Source organism: Panthera uncia (assembly GCF_023721935.1).
Source record: "Panthera uncia isolate 11264 chromosome A1 unlocalized genomic scaffold, Puncia_PCG_1.0 HiC_scaffold_17, whole genome shotgun sequence".
Classification (NCBI taxonomy): domain Eukaryota; kingdom Metazoa; phylum Chordata; class Mammalia; order Carnivora; family Felidae; genus Panthera; species Panthera uncia.
Genome location: NW_026057577.1, coordinates 60,526,716 through 60,546,127, shown reverse-complemented (window position 1 = coordinate 60,546,127; position 19,412 = coordinate 60,526,716). Strand labels below are relative to the sequence as shown.

The window sequence follows — 19,412 nt, the reverse complement described above, 5'->3', positions numbered from 1 at the left end:
TGTTTAGCTCTCCACTTCATAAAACTCTAAATCAAAATTTGTAGAAATAATGGATAAACTTGGAAGACATTATGCTAAGTGAGAAAAGCCAGACACTAAAAGACAAATACTGTATGATTCCAAATTCACAGTAGCCAAATTCACAGAGATATAAAGTAGAAGAGAAAGTATTCCAGAGGCTGAGGGAAGGGGGCAATAGGAAATTAGTATTTAATGGGTACAAAGTTTCAATTTTGCAATATGAAAGGTTCTGGGACTTAGTTGCAAAACAATATGAATGTACTTTACTGAGCTGTAGCCTTCAAAATGGTTAAGATGGTATATATTATATATATTATATACTTGATAATTTTAAAAATAAATTTAAAAATTGTAGAAATAGGAGCGCCTGGGTGGCTGAGTTGGTTAAGCATCCAACTCTTAATTTTTCTCAGGTCAGGATCAGAACCCAAACCCCCTCACACCAGGCTCTTCTGTGCTGACAGTGTGGAGCCTGCTTGGGATTCGCTTTCTCCCCCTCTCTCTCTGCCCCTCCCCTGCTTGCTTGCTGTCTCTCTCTCTCTCAAAATAAATAAAATTAACTTTTAAAATATTATAGAAATAATATTTTATGTCTCTAGAATCTTTTCCTGAGTTCATTAATTTTTAATATATAATGATAAATAAATTTAGAGTGGACTTGAAGTACTGATAATTTGAAGACAGATGGGGAAAAAAGAAAGCCAAGTTAATCATTTTTTTTTTACTTTTTTTTTTTTTAACCTACTGTTGTATTTGATTCTCATTTAGTGAGCATAGGTTATGTTTCTTTTCTTTTTATGAAATTTATTGTCAAATTGGTTTCCATACAACACCCAGTGCTCATCCCAACAGGTGCCCTCCTCAATGCCCATCACCCACTTTCCCCTCCCCCCCACCCCTCATCAACCCTCAGTTTGTTCTCAGTATTTAAGAGTCTCTTATGGTTTGCCTCCTTCCCTCTCTGTAACTTTTTCCCCCCTTCCCCTCCCCCCCGGTCTTCTGTTGAGTTTCTCAGGATCCACATACAAGTGAAAACATATGGTATCTGTCTTTCTCTGCCTGACTTATATTACTTACCATAACACCCTCCAGTTCCATCCACGTTGCTACAAATGGCCATATTTCATTCTTTCTCATTGCCAAATAGTATTCCATTGTATATATAAACCACATCTTCTTTATCCATTCATCAGTCGATGGACATTTAGGCTCTTCCCATAATTTGGCTATTGTTGAAAGTGCTGCTATAAACATTGGGGTACAAGTGCCCCTATGAATCAGCACTCCTGTATCCCTTGGGTAAATTCCTAGCAGTGCTATTGCTGGGTCATAGGGTACATCTATTCTTAATTTTTTGAGGAACCTCCACCCTGTTTTCCAGAGCGGCTACACCAGTTTGCATTCCCACCAACAGTGCAACAGGGTTCCCGTTTCTCTACATCCTCGCCAGCATTTATAGTCTCCTGATTTGTTCATTTTAGCCCCTCTGACCAGTGTGAGGTGGTATCTCAGTGTGGTTTTGATTTGTATTTCCCTGATGAGGAGTGACATTGAGCATCTTTTCATGTGCCTGTTGGCCATCTGGATGTCTTCTTTAGAAAAGTGTCTATTCATGTCTTCTGCCCATTTCTTCACTGGATTATTTGTTTTTCAGGGGTGGAGTTTGGTGAGTTGTTTATAGATTTTGGATACTAGCCCTTTATCCAATATGTCATTTGCAAGTATCTTCTCCCATTCCATCGGTTGCCTTTTAGTTTTGTTGATTGTTTCATTTGCAGTGCAGAAGCTTTTTATCTTCATGAGGTCCCAATAGTTCATTTTTGCTTTTAATTCCCTTGCCTTTGGGGACGTGTCAAGTAAGAAATTGCTGTGGCTGAGGTCAGAGAGGTGTTTTCCTGCTTTCTCCTCTAGGGTTTTCATGGTTTCCTGTCCTTTATCCATTTTGAGTTTATTTTTGTGAATTGTGTAAGAAAGTGGTCTAGTTTCATCCTTCTGCATGTTGCTGTCCAGTTCTCCCAGCACCATTTGTTAAAGAGACTGTCTGTTTTCCATTGGATATTCTTTCCTGCTTTGTGAGAGATTAGCTTGCCATACTTTTGTGGGTCCAATTCTAGAGTCTCTATTCTATTCCATTGGTCTGTGTCTGTTTTTGTGCCAATACAATGCTGTCTTGATGGTTACAGCTTGGTAGAGGCTAAAGTCTGGGATTGTGATGCCTCCCGCTTTGGTTTTCTCCTTCAATATTACTTTAGCTATTTGGGGTCTTTTGGGGTTCCATACAAATTTTAGGACTGCTTGTTCTAGCTTCGAGAAGAATGCTAGTGCAATTTTGATTGGGATTGCATCGAATGTGTAGATTGCTTTGGGTAGTATTGACATTTTAACAATATTTATTCTTCTAGTCCGTGAGCACAGAATGTTTTTCCATTTCTTTGTACCTTCTTCAATTTCCTTCATAAGCTTTCTATAGTTTTAAGCACACAGATCTTTTACATCTTTGGCTAGTTTTATTCCTAAGTATTTTATGATTCTTGGTGCAACTGTGAATGGGATAAGTTTCTTTATTTGTCTTTTGGTTGCTTCATTATTAGTGCATAAGAATGCAACTGATTTCTGTACATTGATTTTGTACCCTACGACTTTGCTGAATTCATGTATCAGTTCTAGCAGACTTTTGGTGGAGTCTATCGGGTTTTCCATGTATAATATCATGTCATCTGCAAAAAGTGAAAGGTTGACTTCATCTTTGCCAATTTGGATGCCTTTGATTTCCTTTTGTTGTCTGATTGCTGATGCTAGCACTTCCAACACTATGTTAAACAACAGTGGTGAGAGTGGACATCCCTGTCGTGTTCCTGATCTCAGGGGGAAAGCTCTCAGTTTTTCCCCATTGAGGATGGTATTAGCTTTTCATAAATGGAAAGCCAAGTTAATTAAATTGAGATATGTTTCATCATTTTATATATGCTAGAGGTGCTTTAAAACAGTCTGTACCTGGCTGTGACTTGTTAATTGTGGGAGCTAGGTGATAGGTACATGCAAATTCATTACACTGTTCTCTTTACTTTTACACCTTGAAATTTTGTTATGATAAGACATTAAAAATAAAAACAGCTGTGCAAATAAGAAATGTGTAAAATTCAGGAGGGCAACAGGATTGATGGTAAGAGCAAGGTAGATTTTCTACCAAGATAGTGTTAAAGTATGGAATCAAGTAAAATGTAGAAATACTTTACAATCAATTTTTTTAAAATATGAATTTTGTATAATTAGCATAATGGTAAAGGATTTTTAAGAAAAGCAATGTGAATTAACCAGAAAGACGAGTAAAGAGAAAGAATTAAAAAATCAGTTTAGGGGAGCCTAGGTGGTTCAGTCTGTTAAATGTCCAACTTTTTATTTCAGCTCAGTTCGTGATCCCTTGGCTCAAAGGATCGAGCACCTCATCAGCTCTGGGCTGACAGCACAGAGCCTGCTTGGGATTCTCTTTCTCCCCCTCTCTCTGCCCCCCCCCCCACTCTCTCTCTCTTTCTCTCTCTCTCTCTCAAAATAAGTAAATAAACTTTATTTTAAAAATCAGTTTAAAATTTTTAAAAATTTTTTAATGTTTATTTATTTATTTTTGAGAGATAGACAGAGCATGAGTGGGGGAGGGGCAGAGAGAGAGGGAGACACAGAATCCAAAGCAGGCTCCAGGCTCTGAGCTGTTAGCACAGAGCCTCATGAGGGGCTCAAACCCACAGAACTGCAAGATCATGACCTGAGCTGAAGTTCGACACTTCACCAACTGAGCCAACCAGGTGTCCCAAAAATCAGTTTAAATTTCTAAGAAGAAAATGAAATTGCAAACTTTTACTCTATCTAAATTAGGAAATAAGCCCTTTCAATCAACTATTCCTGAGCTGTAAAGAAAGTAATTAAAATATTTCTAGTGTGTTGCTATGTAAATTTCAAAATATAATCAAGCAGGTTTAACGAGAGATGGGAATTAATGTTGGTGGGGAGGCCCGTTAGTTCTTCTTGAACAATAACATATAAAATAGTATTAACTGTATAAAATCCAATCTCAAGATTAGGTAGAATGGTATTTTGTCTGCAGTATCTGAATATCTCTCTTGCTATTTTTGTTATACAAAAGTGAGAGAAGAAAGTTGGAAACCCACAGGAAATTATTTTATCAATAACCTGTGAAAGGTCAAATCACAGAACTGAGGTCCTAAACTAATGTATTCCTCTCTAGCAGGTAAAAACAGAAAAACAAAAAATTTAGAAGGTAAGTTGGTTTGAAGTTTTAAACTCTGCACAAATCCCCAAAGGGGGTCTAAATCTAAGATAAGGCTACGAACATCAGTAATTACTAACAAAGTTTAGGGTAAAGAGTAAATTATGACAAGATAGAAGAAAAGGAAGCATATATGGAACGTACATAAAAGTAGACAAAATAGTACCAAATTCAAAGCTATATATACATTACCCATACTCAATACATATTAAGATTTTGCCTCATTTGTTTCATCTATCCCTGGTTTGTTTTTTATTTTGCTAAGCTAAACTGGTATCATTTTATACTTTATTCCATAATCAAATATCCCTAACTATCTTTAAAAAGGCCCTTTTACAGTTGATTTGTTTGAGTCAGGATCACAAATTACATTAGGTTATGTGTCTTGAATTTTTGAATTCTAGAGTAGTGCTTCTCCAAGTGTGATCTGAACTGGTGTCTGTTCACGTACTGATTGTTGTTAGTCCAAAAACTATTATCAAAATCCTCACACTCTTTCCCATAGGTCAAAACGATAAATTCAGAAAAGAAAAGTAAAGACTTAGAAACTTTCATAGCAAGTTGACACTGTCAAAACATCCAAGTGCATGGTCATTGGACCTGTGACCCTGAACCAGGCTGGTGGTCATCACTGTCCCATAGTGACTCACATATGACCTAAGCTACATACTAGTCTTACACATGGGGACCACTTACTGGTCACTGCCCAGAAAGGATATTTTAATAACAAACTTGCTAGATAGAGATGCAATCCTCTCTTCACTTCTTTATCCAACCATTAAATTTTTAAGGAAATTGGATCAGCTGTCCTTTAGATTTCTGTGTTTCCCTATTTGTTTCCTGTGATATCAATTAACTTGGTTCTCGATCAACTGACTTCTTTAATTGATTTCTATTCAGGCTCAACATTTTGAGCAAGAATATTTCATGGACTTTACTCTGTGATTCAAGTTATAAAACTTCAGCAAGTATGGGGTGCCTGGGTGGCTCAGTTGGTTGGGCAGCCAACTTCAGCTCAGGTCATGATCTCACAGCTCGAAGCCTCGTGAGTTCGAGCCCTGTGTCACGCTCTGTGCTGACAGCTGAGAGCCTGAAGTGTGCTTCCAATTCTGGTCTCCCCCTCTCTTTGTCCCTCCCCTGCTTGCTCTCTCTCTCTCTCAAAAATAAATAAACATTAAAAAAAAATAACTTCAGCAAGTATATCATATCTGGATGCACTATTTTTAGTAATGTTATAATTAATCACTAGGTTCACGTGATGATAGCTCAATCCCTCCTTTCTAAATTCCCCATCAACTTTTCACCTAATAGTTTCATCCAGTGATAACTATCACTTAATTCATTTCATTAGACATTGAAAAGTAATGATTTTCTAATTCTACCATCATTTCTATGTTTATTAGATGGAATTTTGAAAAAATAAAAGTTCCCTTATCACATTAGTCTATTTAGTTACCATGAAATATAGATCATACAGAAAAAGTAAGATAAATGTTTATCTCTTTCCTTTTGACTAATAATTTTCTAACAAAAATCTTGATGTCCTAGATTCTCCCAATAATGTTCAATGGAGACTCTTCTACTCTATTCTCTCCTGTGTCTGTTCATTCTATCATTTTCTCTCTCTGTCTCTCTTTCTCTTTTATGAACTCTTGGATTTTGAAAATACTTGTCTTTCAAGCGGTTGCATTCATTGTTATTTGCCATCTTTTGCTCTCCCTTATCCTACAAGACTCAGAATAATATACCAAGACCAGTACAGTTGGTGCTAAATACACCTAAACAGAACTTTGTGAAAAGTTAACTGCAATTTCACTTATAGCATTATTTCTGTAATAAAAGACACTGAAAATTTCAAACAACTAGCTAAAAATTATAACCATAATTTGGCTTTCCATGTGCCAGAAACAGTGCTAAACTCTTTGAATGTAAATCTCATTTAATCTACACAACTACGAGGTTGTATGGTGGGTATTATTTTTATTCCTATCTTACAAAAAAAGAAAATAAAGGGTACGTAGGTGGCTCAGTTGGTTAAGCGTCTGACTTCGGCTCAGGTCATGATCTCTCAGTTTGTGGGTTTGAGCCCTGCATCGGGCTCTGTGCTGACAGCTCAGAGCCTGGAGCCTACCTCAGATTCTGTGTCTCCCTCTCTCTCTGTTCCTCCCCCACTCACACTCTTTGTCTCTGAAAAATGAATAAACATTAAAAAAAAAATTTTTTTTAAAGAAAAGAAGTTTGGAGACGTTAACTAACTTGGCCAAAATCCAGCTAGTAAAGGGTAAAGGAAGGATTTATAGCCATGTTTAAGTCTAAAGCTAATGCTCTTAAATTGTATCTTTAATATCTGACAAACCATTCTGTTAAACAATGGCTCTCAACAAGAGTGTACCACCTCCCTGACAGGTTTGTAAATGTTGGGGGTACAGAAACAAGAACAGTCCTGTCCAGATGCCAAGAGCATGCAGTCCACTGAAAAATAATGACTTAGAACTATTCTCCATATTCCACATACCTTTAAAATATAAAAATTGAAACTATTTTGATGACTTTAAGAAACTGTTTTATTTTTAAATTTTTAAATTATTTATATGTTTCATTAATTCACACTGCCCTTCTCATTAACTTTTCAGGGGAAGTAATGTTTTGCCTTATCTGTAAAGTTGAATTTAACCAATTCTCTAAATATTGTCATGATTCTTTTAAATTTAAGAAATAAAATGGATGGTGCCAAATCTATTTATAAACAGTCCTGAAGGTATGAGTGACAATATGGGTACTCCTTAAAGGAGGCACTCTATATAGGGATAAACAGGATTCTTCTTAAAAAAAATTTTTTTTAAATATATTTTTTTTTTGAGGAGAGAGAGAGAGCATGAGCAGGGGAGGGGCAGAGAGAAGGAGAGACAGAATGAAGCAGGCTCCATACTCTCAGCTTTCAGCACAGGGCCCGACACAGGGCTCGAACTCATGAACCTCAAGATCATGACCTGAACTGAACGAAGTAGGACACTTAACCAACTGAGCCACTCAGGCACCCCACCAAGATTCTTCTTAAATATAACTTGCAGGAAAAAAAATAATGGTTTTTAGGGGTGGAGGGAAGCATTACGAAGGTATACAAGGATATACAAGGTGATGTATATGTTCACTCTCTTCAGTGTATTGAGGGCTCATAGGTTTATATACACATCAAAACATCAAACTGTGTACTTTAAATATGTTCAGCTTGTTGTTTCCCACCTATACTTAAAGACAACTATGTTTTAACAAAATAAAAATAAACTTCTGGAGCCTATAAAGTAAAACAACAGTACAAGTATTCTCCTCAGCCTGGGTGGCACAGTCGGTTAAGCGTCCGACTTCAGCCAGGTCACGATCTCACGGTCCGTGAGTTCGAGCCCCGCGTCAGGCTCTGGGCTGATGGCTCAGAGCCTGGAGCCTGTTTCCGATTCTGTGTCTCCCTCTCTCTCTGCCCCTCCCCTGTTCATGCTCTGTCTCTCTCTGTCTCAAAAATAAATAAAAAACGTTGAAAAAAAAAAGGTTTGAAAGAAATAACCAAGTGACTGATTCATAATCTACTTCATAAAACTAACACAAAACTGCAGAAATTAAGTGGCAAAAATACTAACATCCCAAAATTCAGAAGAAAGGTATGTGCTTTGCCTAGAGCCCCCTTTACTAAGATCAACACCATGCACTGAGGCAGGGCGAGGTAAGAAACCACAGTCCTACCACACACACACCCAATCCCAGAAGTCATCAACTGGCCACACATATCCTACATACTATACATCACCGGCATGTTGGATTTGGTCCTGACTTTGAAAAATCTTTTTTAATTAGTTACCAATATTTGAAAATTTAGAGATTTCTCCCCCCTAGATCTTTTTCACCTCTTGGAAAATCTGGTAACCCCTGGGTCCATGTTCCCAACCTGGCAATAAGACAAGCACTCTGGTCAGCTACAGGCCATAGGATTCAGTGTCCATATTGTCTTGTACCTAGCAGCTTGACCCTTTTATGTTACCATGCCCAGATTCCAAGGCTTTTGAGTTTGCAGTTCTTGCCCTAAGGCTATAAAGATCTTCTCTAAACAGTGTTTTGTTTTCTTTTGGTACTACCTATGGGCTCACTCCCACATTAAAGAAAACTGCCCTTAATTAGAGGTGCAATTCTCATTCCAAGGGTAGGGAACTTTCCTAACTCAGCAGGCAGTGGCAACAAACAAGGAGCCAAACAGAGCCATCCCTATCTATCCCTGAAGCAGAGGCGAGACAAGAATAAAAACAAATCCTGGAAACTAGTTTTTGATGCACTAGTTTCAACAAATTCAATGAGGAAATTTCGAACAGGTATTTAAGGATTATTTTACGAATCTCCCTCCTAGAGACCTACCCCAGCACCCCCAACATGTGCATGCATGCAAGCAAACACACACACACACACACACACATAAACACAGTCCCAGCTCCCTCCCTAACCCATTCAGGTCCTTGAAATGGTAACTGGAGTATCTATTATTCTACCTCCAGCTTAAGACAAAAGAAAATTTCTTTTTTAAAAAATCTGGTGAGGGACACCTGGGTGCCTCAGTGGGTTAAGCATTGACCTCTTGATTTGGGCTCTGATCATGATCTTGCTGTTGGTGACTTCAGGCCCCACGTTAGGCTCTGAGCTGACAGTGTGGAGCCTGCTTGGGATGCTCTCTCTCCCTCTCTCTTTCTGCCCCTCTCCCGCTCATTCTCTCTCTCTCAAAATAAATAAATAAACTTTTTTTAAAAATCTGGTAAAAAGAAAAACTTTCAAAGAAATAACCATCAAATTATTACAGGTCAAAAGAGGTCAGAAAGCTATACTCATTCAATGAATAAACAACCAGCACTTTCTAAAATCATTATATATCAGAAACAATGATATTAAAGTTAATGAAGGAGATATGTTATTACTATTACTTATTTTTCTACTCAATTCATAAAATAAGAGAAATATTACAAAGAAGGCAACAAAAATTCCTCATTTGCAGATGACCTCACTCTACCTTAGAAGTCACAAGAGAAATCTCTGAGACTAAAAGGAGAACTCAGGTGATGGTATGGTCACAAAGTTGACATACAAAACAGCAACTCTTTTATATGTCAATAATCACAGAAGAAATAAGATGAATAAACTCAAAAAGAATAGCAAACAAAATTATAAAATACTCAGGAAAAAGATTAATAATAGGTGCTAATAATAAGGTCATGTTATCCTGGAGCAGGAGATGCCACAGAGGCTTAAGAACTGTCCAATAGGGCTGGAGTCTCCCCTGACACTCCCCACCCCAACCCCCATGAAAGCTTAGCTGGCATATGACCCGAAGGAAATCATGGTTTCTCTCTCCAGTGGCACTCTAGACTGAATCAAGACCTGGATTTCCCTGGCCTAGTTCTGAATCATAGGAATCAGTTCAAAACTATTCACATTTCTCAGAATTCATACAGAAAACAGCCAATAAGCAAAAAAACAGGAATCACCACTTTTTTAGGAACGAGATTAAGACATCAAGCAAAGGAAACATCCTCTCTGAAAATTATCTCAATGAACTCTTTAAAAGCTTGTGGCAGAGAATCTTAACTAAATGTCTGTGTGGAAATAGATAAGTACATAGACCTTTCACACTGTTATTACCAAATAGAATCAAAAGAAAGAATGTTTTGGAATGTGTTTACGATATTAAGAAATTCCCAATTAATTCAGTTCTCAGTATTTCAGAATTTGTGATTGTTTGACTATGATTTGGTTTCAGGATTATCTTTCCACTCTCTGGACAAAAGTACTTTCCTAAGAAAATTAATAGTGTAAATAAATGGTTTGAAGCACCACAGAAGCATCTGTTTACATTCAGATAGTTAATATGCTAAGCATTCTTATCTATTAAATTAAAGCAGGTCACCTAAGGACTTTTCTAGATAATACTTCACTAGCTTAATTATAATGAGTATATATAGTTGAAGCAATAAAATGGACATCTGTTTTAAAACATCTTCAATTCAAGCCTTTTACTAAATCAAACTAGCTTTCACATATTAGTTTCAATTACTGAGGTTTACATGGTCAAAAAAACACAAACCTTCATTTATATAGAATATAAAAATTTCTGTTCTTACCTTCAAAGTTCTCCATTCCCAGCCATCACCTATCTGCTGTGAATGTCTAATGAACTCTGCACAACAATGCTGGAATGTTTTTTCTCCAAAGAACTCATCTTCTTCCATACTAAATGATAACTGCAATATAAAAACTAAGTATAAGCATCAGCTGTGGAATGAATGCTAAAAGTAATTCTGCTAAATCACTTATTTCTTCAAACCAAAATTTGGGACACTGAACGGAAAATATTCTCAGAGCCATTCCAAAAAAGTGTCACATTTCCATCTTTCTCAGTCTATCCCCATTTTTTAATCAGGAAGAAAATGTGATCAACATGAAAACTGAAAACCTAGATTTATGGGGCGCCTGGGTGGCTCAGTTGGTTATGCATCCAAAAGCGTCCAACTTCAGCTCAGGTCATGATCTCTCAGGTTCATGAGTTCCAGCCCGGTATCAGGCTTTGTGTTGACACCTCAGAGCCTGGAGCCTGCTTTGGATTCTGTGTCTCCCTCTCTCTGCCACTCCCCCACTTGTGCTCTATTTCAAAAATAAACATTTAAAAAAAAATTTTTTTTAACCTAAATTTATAACAAATGTGTATCTAGGGTTCAAAAAGTTAATCTGTCCATAAATTTAGTTTCCAGAGCTTAATTTTATCTCACTTCTTCTAAGCTAATGTTTCCAAACAATCTCTTCAGAGCTTCCTTCTCTACTTCCTACCTTACTTAGCCCTTACGTAGATAGCACGGCAGTGCTTAGTAGAGCTGAGCTGGTCTTCACACTTATTAGAGTTCACCTCTCTAACAAATGATGTTCTAAAGCCTGAAAGTATTAGTTCTTCAAGGTGTAAAGTCAGGATCACCTTAGTAATTACCTACTTTATAGAATCTACAAATGTGACAAATCAAGGAATAGCCACATATTTGTTACATAAGTATGTCCGAAACATAAAGTATTTATAAAAAGAGAATTTTAAAGCTAGAAAGAAACTGATACATTATGTAATTCAAGTCCCTTAATGAGAAAAATTAGACCAAGTGAATTCCCATGGTCTCCTCTTTGGTGAAAAGCACCATCAAGAAAATTAGCACTTGTTGACTGCTTACTTTGTCAAGCACAATGCTAAGTACTTTAGATTCCCATTTAACCCTCACACAACCCAAAGACTATTGTTATCCTCATTCCCCAAATGAAAAGGAGAAAGTAACCTGCTCAAGAAATGCAAATGAGAAAGGATTCAAACCCCAGGAGGGCTCCAGGGCCAATGATCTGTCTATACTAGCTGATTCTCAGTGCAGTATTCTTTCTGATTATTCAAATTTAGTATGACCTATACAAGCATTTGTTCACTCATACAACAAATATATACTTAATATCTATGGTAGGTACTGTGTGTGGTGAAGGTTAGATATACAAAATGAAAAATATGTATATATACAGCCCCTGCCTTGTATGAGCTCACACTGTAATAAAGGGAGATAAGCAATAAAAATCGTTATAGTAGAAACTCCCTTAACCAACTTCCATTCAACCAACTTTCCAGGTTAATCAAAATAGTATCCATCCCCTCAGTAAAACACTGACTGGTGTCTACAACATTCTGATCATGAAGCACCTCCTTCCCATCAGTTGAGTTTATGTTAACAAACCACATGGGTATATTATAAATACTACTTTAATTAAATACTCCACAAACCAAACCAATAAAATATAAGTAAAAAAAATAATAACTCTTATTTCTATGATTTAATGCCTCAGAAAGACTTTATAACAGTAAGTCTCCATAAGAAAAAGAAACTATCATTGAAGTAGGTATGGACAATGTAACCGAAAAAATCGGTGGGGGAAAAACCAAAAAAAATGGTGGGGGGAAAACCATACAAATCTAGGATTCCATGCTCAGATTGCTACATGAATGGCTTGAATTCTTTCTTTTAAACCAAAATTGGAGGGGCTCCTGGGTGGCTCAGTCGGTTGAGCATCCAACTCTTGATTTCAGCTCAAGTCATGATCCCAGGGTTGCAGGATTGAGCCCTGCACTGGGCTCTGCACTGAGCTTGGAGCCTGCTTAAAATTCTCCCTCTCTCTCTCTCTCCCTCTCCCCTGCTTGTGCTGAAAAGAAAAAAATAAAATGGAAATATAGAGGATGCATTCTGGGTTCCAAATTAATGAAGGAAGAATGAATTCCAACCAATTACCCATACTCAAAGAAAATCCCTTAGTCATACATGAGACAACTGGCAAATGAATGTATTTCTGTTCTAAGTATTTTTCTTAAGTATTTTAACTCTAGCTTTAATCAACGTCTTCAATTAATTGCTCAACTCTTAATTCTCACAGCACTGGAAAACAGGACTTCTATTTAAAGTACACACAAATGATGGAGTCCCTTATAAAGAGGGGATAGTGTGGGAGGGTGTGTGGGTGGGCATGAAGATGAATCTTTAAGGTATATAAGAGTTTTTGTAGAGCAGATTGTCAGTGGGTGAAGCACAAGGGTTAGAACAGTAGTCTAAGCAGGAAAAATGGTATGAACAAAGGCAAGTTAGGGTGTAGAGAACACTAAGACTGATCTCAGAAACATGATGCAGGAAGTATAGAAGGTATAGGGAGATAGAGATAGTCTAGTCATATGCAAATTAAACTTGGCTGCCCTCTACTGGAGCTGAAAGACAGAGTGAAGGCCTCAAAGATACAAGATGGAAGAGTTCTAAACTTCTTGAAGGGAGGTTTGTGTGCCATGCAAGAGTTTGGACTACAAGGTGGTTGTGATTACCTTCAGCAATAATCAGTTCACCACATATGGGAACCAGCAGGGAGCTGCATTGGGCACACATGCAAAGCTAAGGTTTTGCTGGGTGGATTCAGTGTATGGATACATATAGAAGAAGGAATAGAATATGCTAGTGAGAATAGTTCAGAGTTTAGGTAGGAAACATACCAAAAGTAGACTGAAGGGGCTATGAAAATATGGTAGTATCAAAGAGTATTAAATACAAAAAGGGCTAACAACAACCATAGTGAAAGGAAGGAAAAGGAAGCCTAGGAAGACTATGAGACTTTAGAACTTCAGGAGAGCTTACCAAGTTTATAAAGTAACTTAGAGAAGAAGGTCACTGGAACTCAGTAAGTTTAGATAATTATGAGACTTGAAGTGCCTGGGTGGCTCAGTTGGTTATGCATCCGACTCTTGATTTTGGCTCAGGTCATGACTCTGTGAGGTCGGGCTCTATGCTGACAGCATGGAGCCTGCTTGGGATTCTCTCTCTCCTTCTCTCTCTCTGTCCCTCCCCTGCATGCTCACTCTCTCTCTCTCTTTCTCTCACTCTCTCAAAATAAATTAATAAACATTTAAAAAAAGAAAACTATGAGGCTTATGTTTGCTGTTTTCCACATGGATACTGAAGTTACTTAGAATTATTTGGAGAGCTGGTGGGGGTGGAGAGCTCTTTAAATAAGGTGGAAGGAAGATCAAATGAAAAATTTGTAAATGACAAGGGACAAATGGTAGGAAATGGAAGAGCACAGAGATGATAAGTGATACATGGTGTATAATCCTGAGTTCATCAAGAATAAGCACTAATAAACATACATGTGATCCTGATGAGTTAGAACACAGCCTTGGATTCCTCCTCAAGATGGTGGTAAAAGTAGCCAGTAGGGACAGTATGTAAGGAAAAAAACAAAAACAAACAAACAAAAAACCTAGCTTGCTATGTCTGGTGGAGCTGAATTTCATAGGATACGAAAGTCCTCAAAAAGAGCTTCCAAGGAGCCTCAAAGGAGCAACGATATTGACAAGAGGCTAGAGAAGCAGTGACCTAAAATTGGCTCTAGGGTAGGTAGTGGAGGTTACCAGCAGTCTCCATACCCTGAAATTTATAGGGTGGAGGAAGCAGCAGCTTCCACTCAAAGAACTTCAGTTTTTGTTTGTTGTTCTTTGTTTCAAAGCCAAGTTTCCTTTAAAACTAGTTAGTGGAAGCAATGACCTGTGAAGATGTTAACGTCATGTGATATGTAAGTGTGAAAACTGATCCACACTACATCCACTCGGCACCCCCACCCTAGAAATTCACAATACACACTGTGGTGGGGAAACTACTAACTTGGGGTTTCCTGACGCTTTAAACCATAAAATTCTTTTTCTGGGAATACTTAATTTACTTCACAGAATGTAGTAAAGACAATAATGGGTTTAGGATTTATATGTTTGTTTATTGCAGATGTGTGCTCCTGAAATCACAATGGAAAATCTGAGAGGGTAAGAAAACAGTGGGAGAATAGGTTTGGGAAAAGAAAGCAGCAAGTACAGGAATGGAAGTACATAAGAGACAATAAAGTACCAGTACTCAGTACTTCTACTGAGGCAGTCATCAAATGTTTCAGGTATGGATGAGAGATCTCCGGGTTACATACCAAATCCCGGTTAAGCAGCTTCAGTGCATACACAAGTTGAGAAAGTGATACCTAAGAAAGAAGACACTAAAAGGAAGAACGGAAGCCAACTTAGCAAAGGAAGGAGGCAAAGGAACAGGATGCACAAAAATCTGAACGTAAGGGAAAGTCTGGTAATAGAAGAACTCTTGCTTAACTGAAATACAGAGGTAGAAGAGAGGTACTGAGAGAACTACTGTTGATGAAGACAGAAGAGCCTGGTACCCTGAGGGCTCAAAAGGGTGTTGAAAGTGGGGGGAATCTGATCATATTTGCATTCTGGCTTCCAGGAGGGACTACAGGCTTTGCCTGACTAAATGAAGACCAGTTGATAGTCTCTAGCAATAATCCAGGAAAGACAAAATGATGCTAAACAGAGCCAAACACTGGAGGTACGGTAGAAGAGGGAGGGATTCAAAAGACATTTTGCTGGTATACTCATTACAACTAGTGATCTTGATATGTGAGGGATAGATGAGAGAAAAGATTTAAGAGAGATTCCCAGCTCTTCACCCTAGGTAGTGGTGCACTGAGCAAGAGCAGGTTTGGGGACTGAGATGGGCTTAATTTAACCACACTGAGCTTGAGTTTAAAAAGCCTGTGGAATAACCACGTGAAGGGAATCTAGCAGGCATTTGGAGATGAATCTGGAATTCAGAAGGAAAGAGAGAGCTGGGCCAGAAATATTGATTGTAAATCAACATTACGTAAACAAGAGAACACATATGATGACTCAGAGAGAGGATACAGAACTAGAATAGGGAGACCAAAAAGGAGCAGTCAGAAAATTAGGGTTTTTTTTAACTATATAATGACCCTGACATATATTGAGATACTAAATCAAACAAAAATTGAATGTAATTCATTTAAAAAAATACTAATATATTTTGGCATATTTTATAAATTCCAAACAAGCCCTTATTTAACAACAAAATTGAACTAAAGTAAAAACACTCCATTCCCTAAGCCCCCCCCCCCAGTTACTTGAGGTTTACCTAACTATTCAAAATGTTAGTTGAAACATAAAATCTCACTCAATAGCCATAGTTTATCTAATTAACAGCTCTGTGCCAGTAGCAAGATGACAGCACATCAAAGCACCAATTAATATTTGGTTGAATACTTTTAAAATTATCTAAGGACTGGGCTTTGCTGAAGGATGTTACATATAATAATACATACACTTATGGCTTGATTACAAAATTAAGAACTATATTATATTAAAATGACATCCATCTCAATTTGAATCATTATATCATAATGAAATATCACTGAATAATTATTGTCTCTTTGCTCAAGTAAGAATATTTCAACTTTCTAAAAATGAAAACATAATACAATCAACTTTTTTTTTAATTTTTTTTTTAACATTTATTTATTTTTGAGACAGAGAGAGACAGAGCATGAACGGGGGAGGGGCAGAGAGAGAGGGAGACACAGAATCTAAAACAGGGTCCAGGCTCTGAGCTGTCAGCACAGAGCCCGACGCGGGTCTGGAACTCACGGACCATGAGATCATGACCTGAGCCGAAGTCGGACGCTCAACCGACTGAGCCACCCAGGCACCCCTACAATCAACATTTTTATATACACTTTTCAAGCTGTAATACACTGGTCTCTACCAAGTTTATAGACTAGTAGAGGCAGAAATGGGAATATTAGAACTTCTTACTATGAGATGCCTCAAATTATGGCCAAAAATGGAAATAACCACAACTGCAGCTTAATAAGCAAAAATGGCAAGAATTTATTTTGCAAATATAAAACCTTAGACATGTGAACTTCCTCGGTTTCCAGACGTAAGCTTAAAAATAAATTCAGACTTGGGGCGCTTGGGTGGCTCAGACGGTTAAGCATCCGAGTTCGGCTCAGGTCATGATCTCACAGTTTGTGGGTTCAGGCCACGCATCAGGCTCTGTGCTGACAGCTCAGAGCCTGGATCCTGCTTCAGATTCTGTGTCTCCCTCTCTCTCTGTCCCTCCCCCACTCACACTCTGTCTCTCTCTGTCTCTCAAGAATAAATGTTTAAAAAAAAATTAAAAAGATAAATAAATAAATAAATTCAGACTAGAGGTGACAACAGAACACAAGTGAACTCTCTCTCAGTAAAAACACTAATTCCAATTCTCATCTCATCCTAAACAATGAACCTCTCATTTCTTACTATAAATAAAAGTTAGAAGGGAGTCAGAGCTCTTTCGTGCCATAAAATGTAGGTTGTTAATACATCTATTTTGCTGGAGTCTTACTCCTGCTGGAAAGCTATTTGATTTTTTTTTTTTTAAGCTCAAATAATCAAAACCTTTTTTTTTAACTGCTTCAGCAGAGGCTAAAGATTGGGAAGGTAGAATAATTTTTCTCCCCATCAAGTGAAAGCAGTCTTTCTAAACTAGAGGTTAGCCCTAAGACTAGACAGTGTGAAGAAGCTTATTCTGCTGCTATTAAATATCTTTTCAGAAAAACAGCCCCTGTGAATTCTAATACTGTGTATAATCATTGCTCAAATGATCCTTTTTAGTTAGAAACAATTTTTTTCACTACCATTTTCCACTTTTTTCATGTGCTTTTTAATCTAATGTGCGGGGAACTGATTGGTTTTAATTTATTTTATTTTAGTTTTAGTTTATGTCAAAGACATTTCTTTTGATGAACCTATAAATCAATGTACATTAGAATCAAAGTGAGACTAAAACACTTAAAGAAATATAACTAAGTTTCCCCAGAACTCAAGATCATTTACAAAAAACGTGATTATAACAGAATATACCATGAATACCTTTAAACATTAAAGGTAATTTTTAACTAATACTAGGAAACTTCCTCTGTATTTGTCCCTCCCTGCAGCAATACCACATTATTATAAATTTATATTTAGACTCTTTCCAAAAACAAAACAAACAAACCAAACAAAAAATACATGTAATTACTAGATAGGGGTGTTAAACTGAACCCAATACCATTATAAGAATTTGGTTTGAATTCATTTAGCTAATCACTTACCTAGCAAGGCTCTTGGGTAGTGGTCCTCAAATTTCAGAGAGCAAAGAAGCAGTCAGGGTACAAATTTAAATGTGGAATCTAAGGCCCAGATCAGGGAGATTACCTGATTCTGAAGGCCTCCAAACACACATTTGTAGTTAGCACCAGAGATAGTTTCCAGGAAGAAGTATGTTAGGAAATTGAGACAAACGACGGATTGTTTTGATATGGCTAGCGAATGACCTGGATTTCAAGGCATTTGACAGCCTGGCTGGAGCACAGCAGCGATAGCCCTGGTAATCCAATAAATAGCATGGGGAAGCAGCAAAAGGGAGAAAGTTTGGTTCAGTCTTGACAGCCACTGACCAGTGAGCCCAGCACTCCCTTCCTGCCATCCCACTAAAATATGTATCCCAAATGAAGTTCAAACGGGATACAACATTATACCTGGAATGTAACTGAAGGATGTTAATCGGTATCTGATGCTGGCTGTGGCCTCTAGCAGCAGGAAGTCCAGTTAGGAAGAATATAAAAAAGCATCTCACTCTACCTCATTCTGTATTTCCTCCAAAAAAAAAAAAAAAAAAGAGAGAGCGTGAGGTGCTTCCTCCACTACTGGCTTCCAAGCCCATTGGTGATTCTCTCTCAAGGCAGTTTTCTCTCAACAATATAATGCTCATGACCAGAGCTGGAAGGTAAAGCCAAGTGGAGCACTGCATGCTACGGTGTAAAGTCAGCCCTAGGTAGCTGGGGGGACAGGAGGAGCACTCAGAAGAGTGCGACCTTACCACTACCACTTCCTCTGTAAAAACTCAAAAAACAGTAAACCATTTCAAATCACACAAAATCACTCCCCTTGTTATACACACAGGACAGAAAAATGAGAGTAGGAAAGGGAGGCCTCTTCTGAGTACACAAAGATCTGTCATTCATTAATTTGACTGTATCTTTGAACACTCTCCTACCTCACAGGTAGAGGAAGAGTGCTGCCTTACCTAGATGTAGGGAGAGTGGTGCAGAGAGCTTGCTCACTCTGACCACAGTCAGACAGTCCCTACACAAGTCCCTCTTCTGTCAAGGTAAGAAAATCAAAAAAATCAATAACAGTATGGAACCAAGGTGACGCTCTTGCACCATAAGAAAAAAGAACACTGCCATAAAGAGAAAGAGAGAAGGGCACCTGAGTGGTTCAGTCAGTTAAGCATCTGACTTCAGCTCAGGTCATGATCTCACAATTCGTGGGTTCGAGCCCCACATCAGGCTCTGTGCTGACAGCTCAGAGCCTGGAGCCTGCTTCAGTCTGTGTCTCTCTGTCTCCGCCCCTGCCCCACTCATACTCTGTCTCTCTGTGTCTCAAAAATAAAATAAAAACATTTTAAATAATCAAGATGATTGTTAAAAAAAAAAAAAGAGGAAGAGAGGAAGCTTGCTTCTGTGTTGGGCTTACACTGGGAATCAGGAGAAAACTTGGAAATTATCTACTTTACATTCCCAATTGAAAAAGAAAAAGGGAAAAGAAAAATACAGCCTCCAAAAGCAAGAGATGAGGGAGGGGAACCATAGC

At 37.9% G+C, this 19,412-nt stretch overlaps 1 protein-coding gene across 8 annotated transcripts in view; it reads right to left on the bottom strand.

Moving 5' to 3' along the window:
- The window catches only part of ATG10 (autophagy related 10), a 259,495-nt gene that overhangs the window by 232,385 nt on the left and 7,698 nt on the right, over positions 1-19,412 (bottom strand). For 7 of the 8 annotated variants that reach the window (XM_049649756.1, XM_049649757.1, XM_049649753.1 and 4 more), the window contains one exon: positions 10,453-10,572. In XM_049649756.1, the coding sequence (XP_049505713.1) occupies positions 10,453-10,560 (108 nt within the window). In that variant the 5' untranslated portion in view covers positions 10,561-10,572. Of the gene's footprint in view, positions 1-10,452; positions 10,573-18,295; positions 18,414-19,412 lie in introns of all 8 variants that reach the window. The other variant, XM_049649755.1, reaches the window with a different exon arrangement.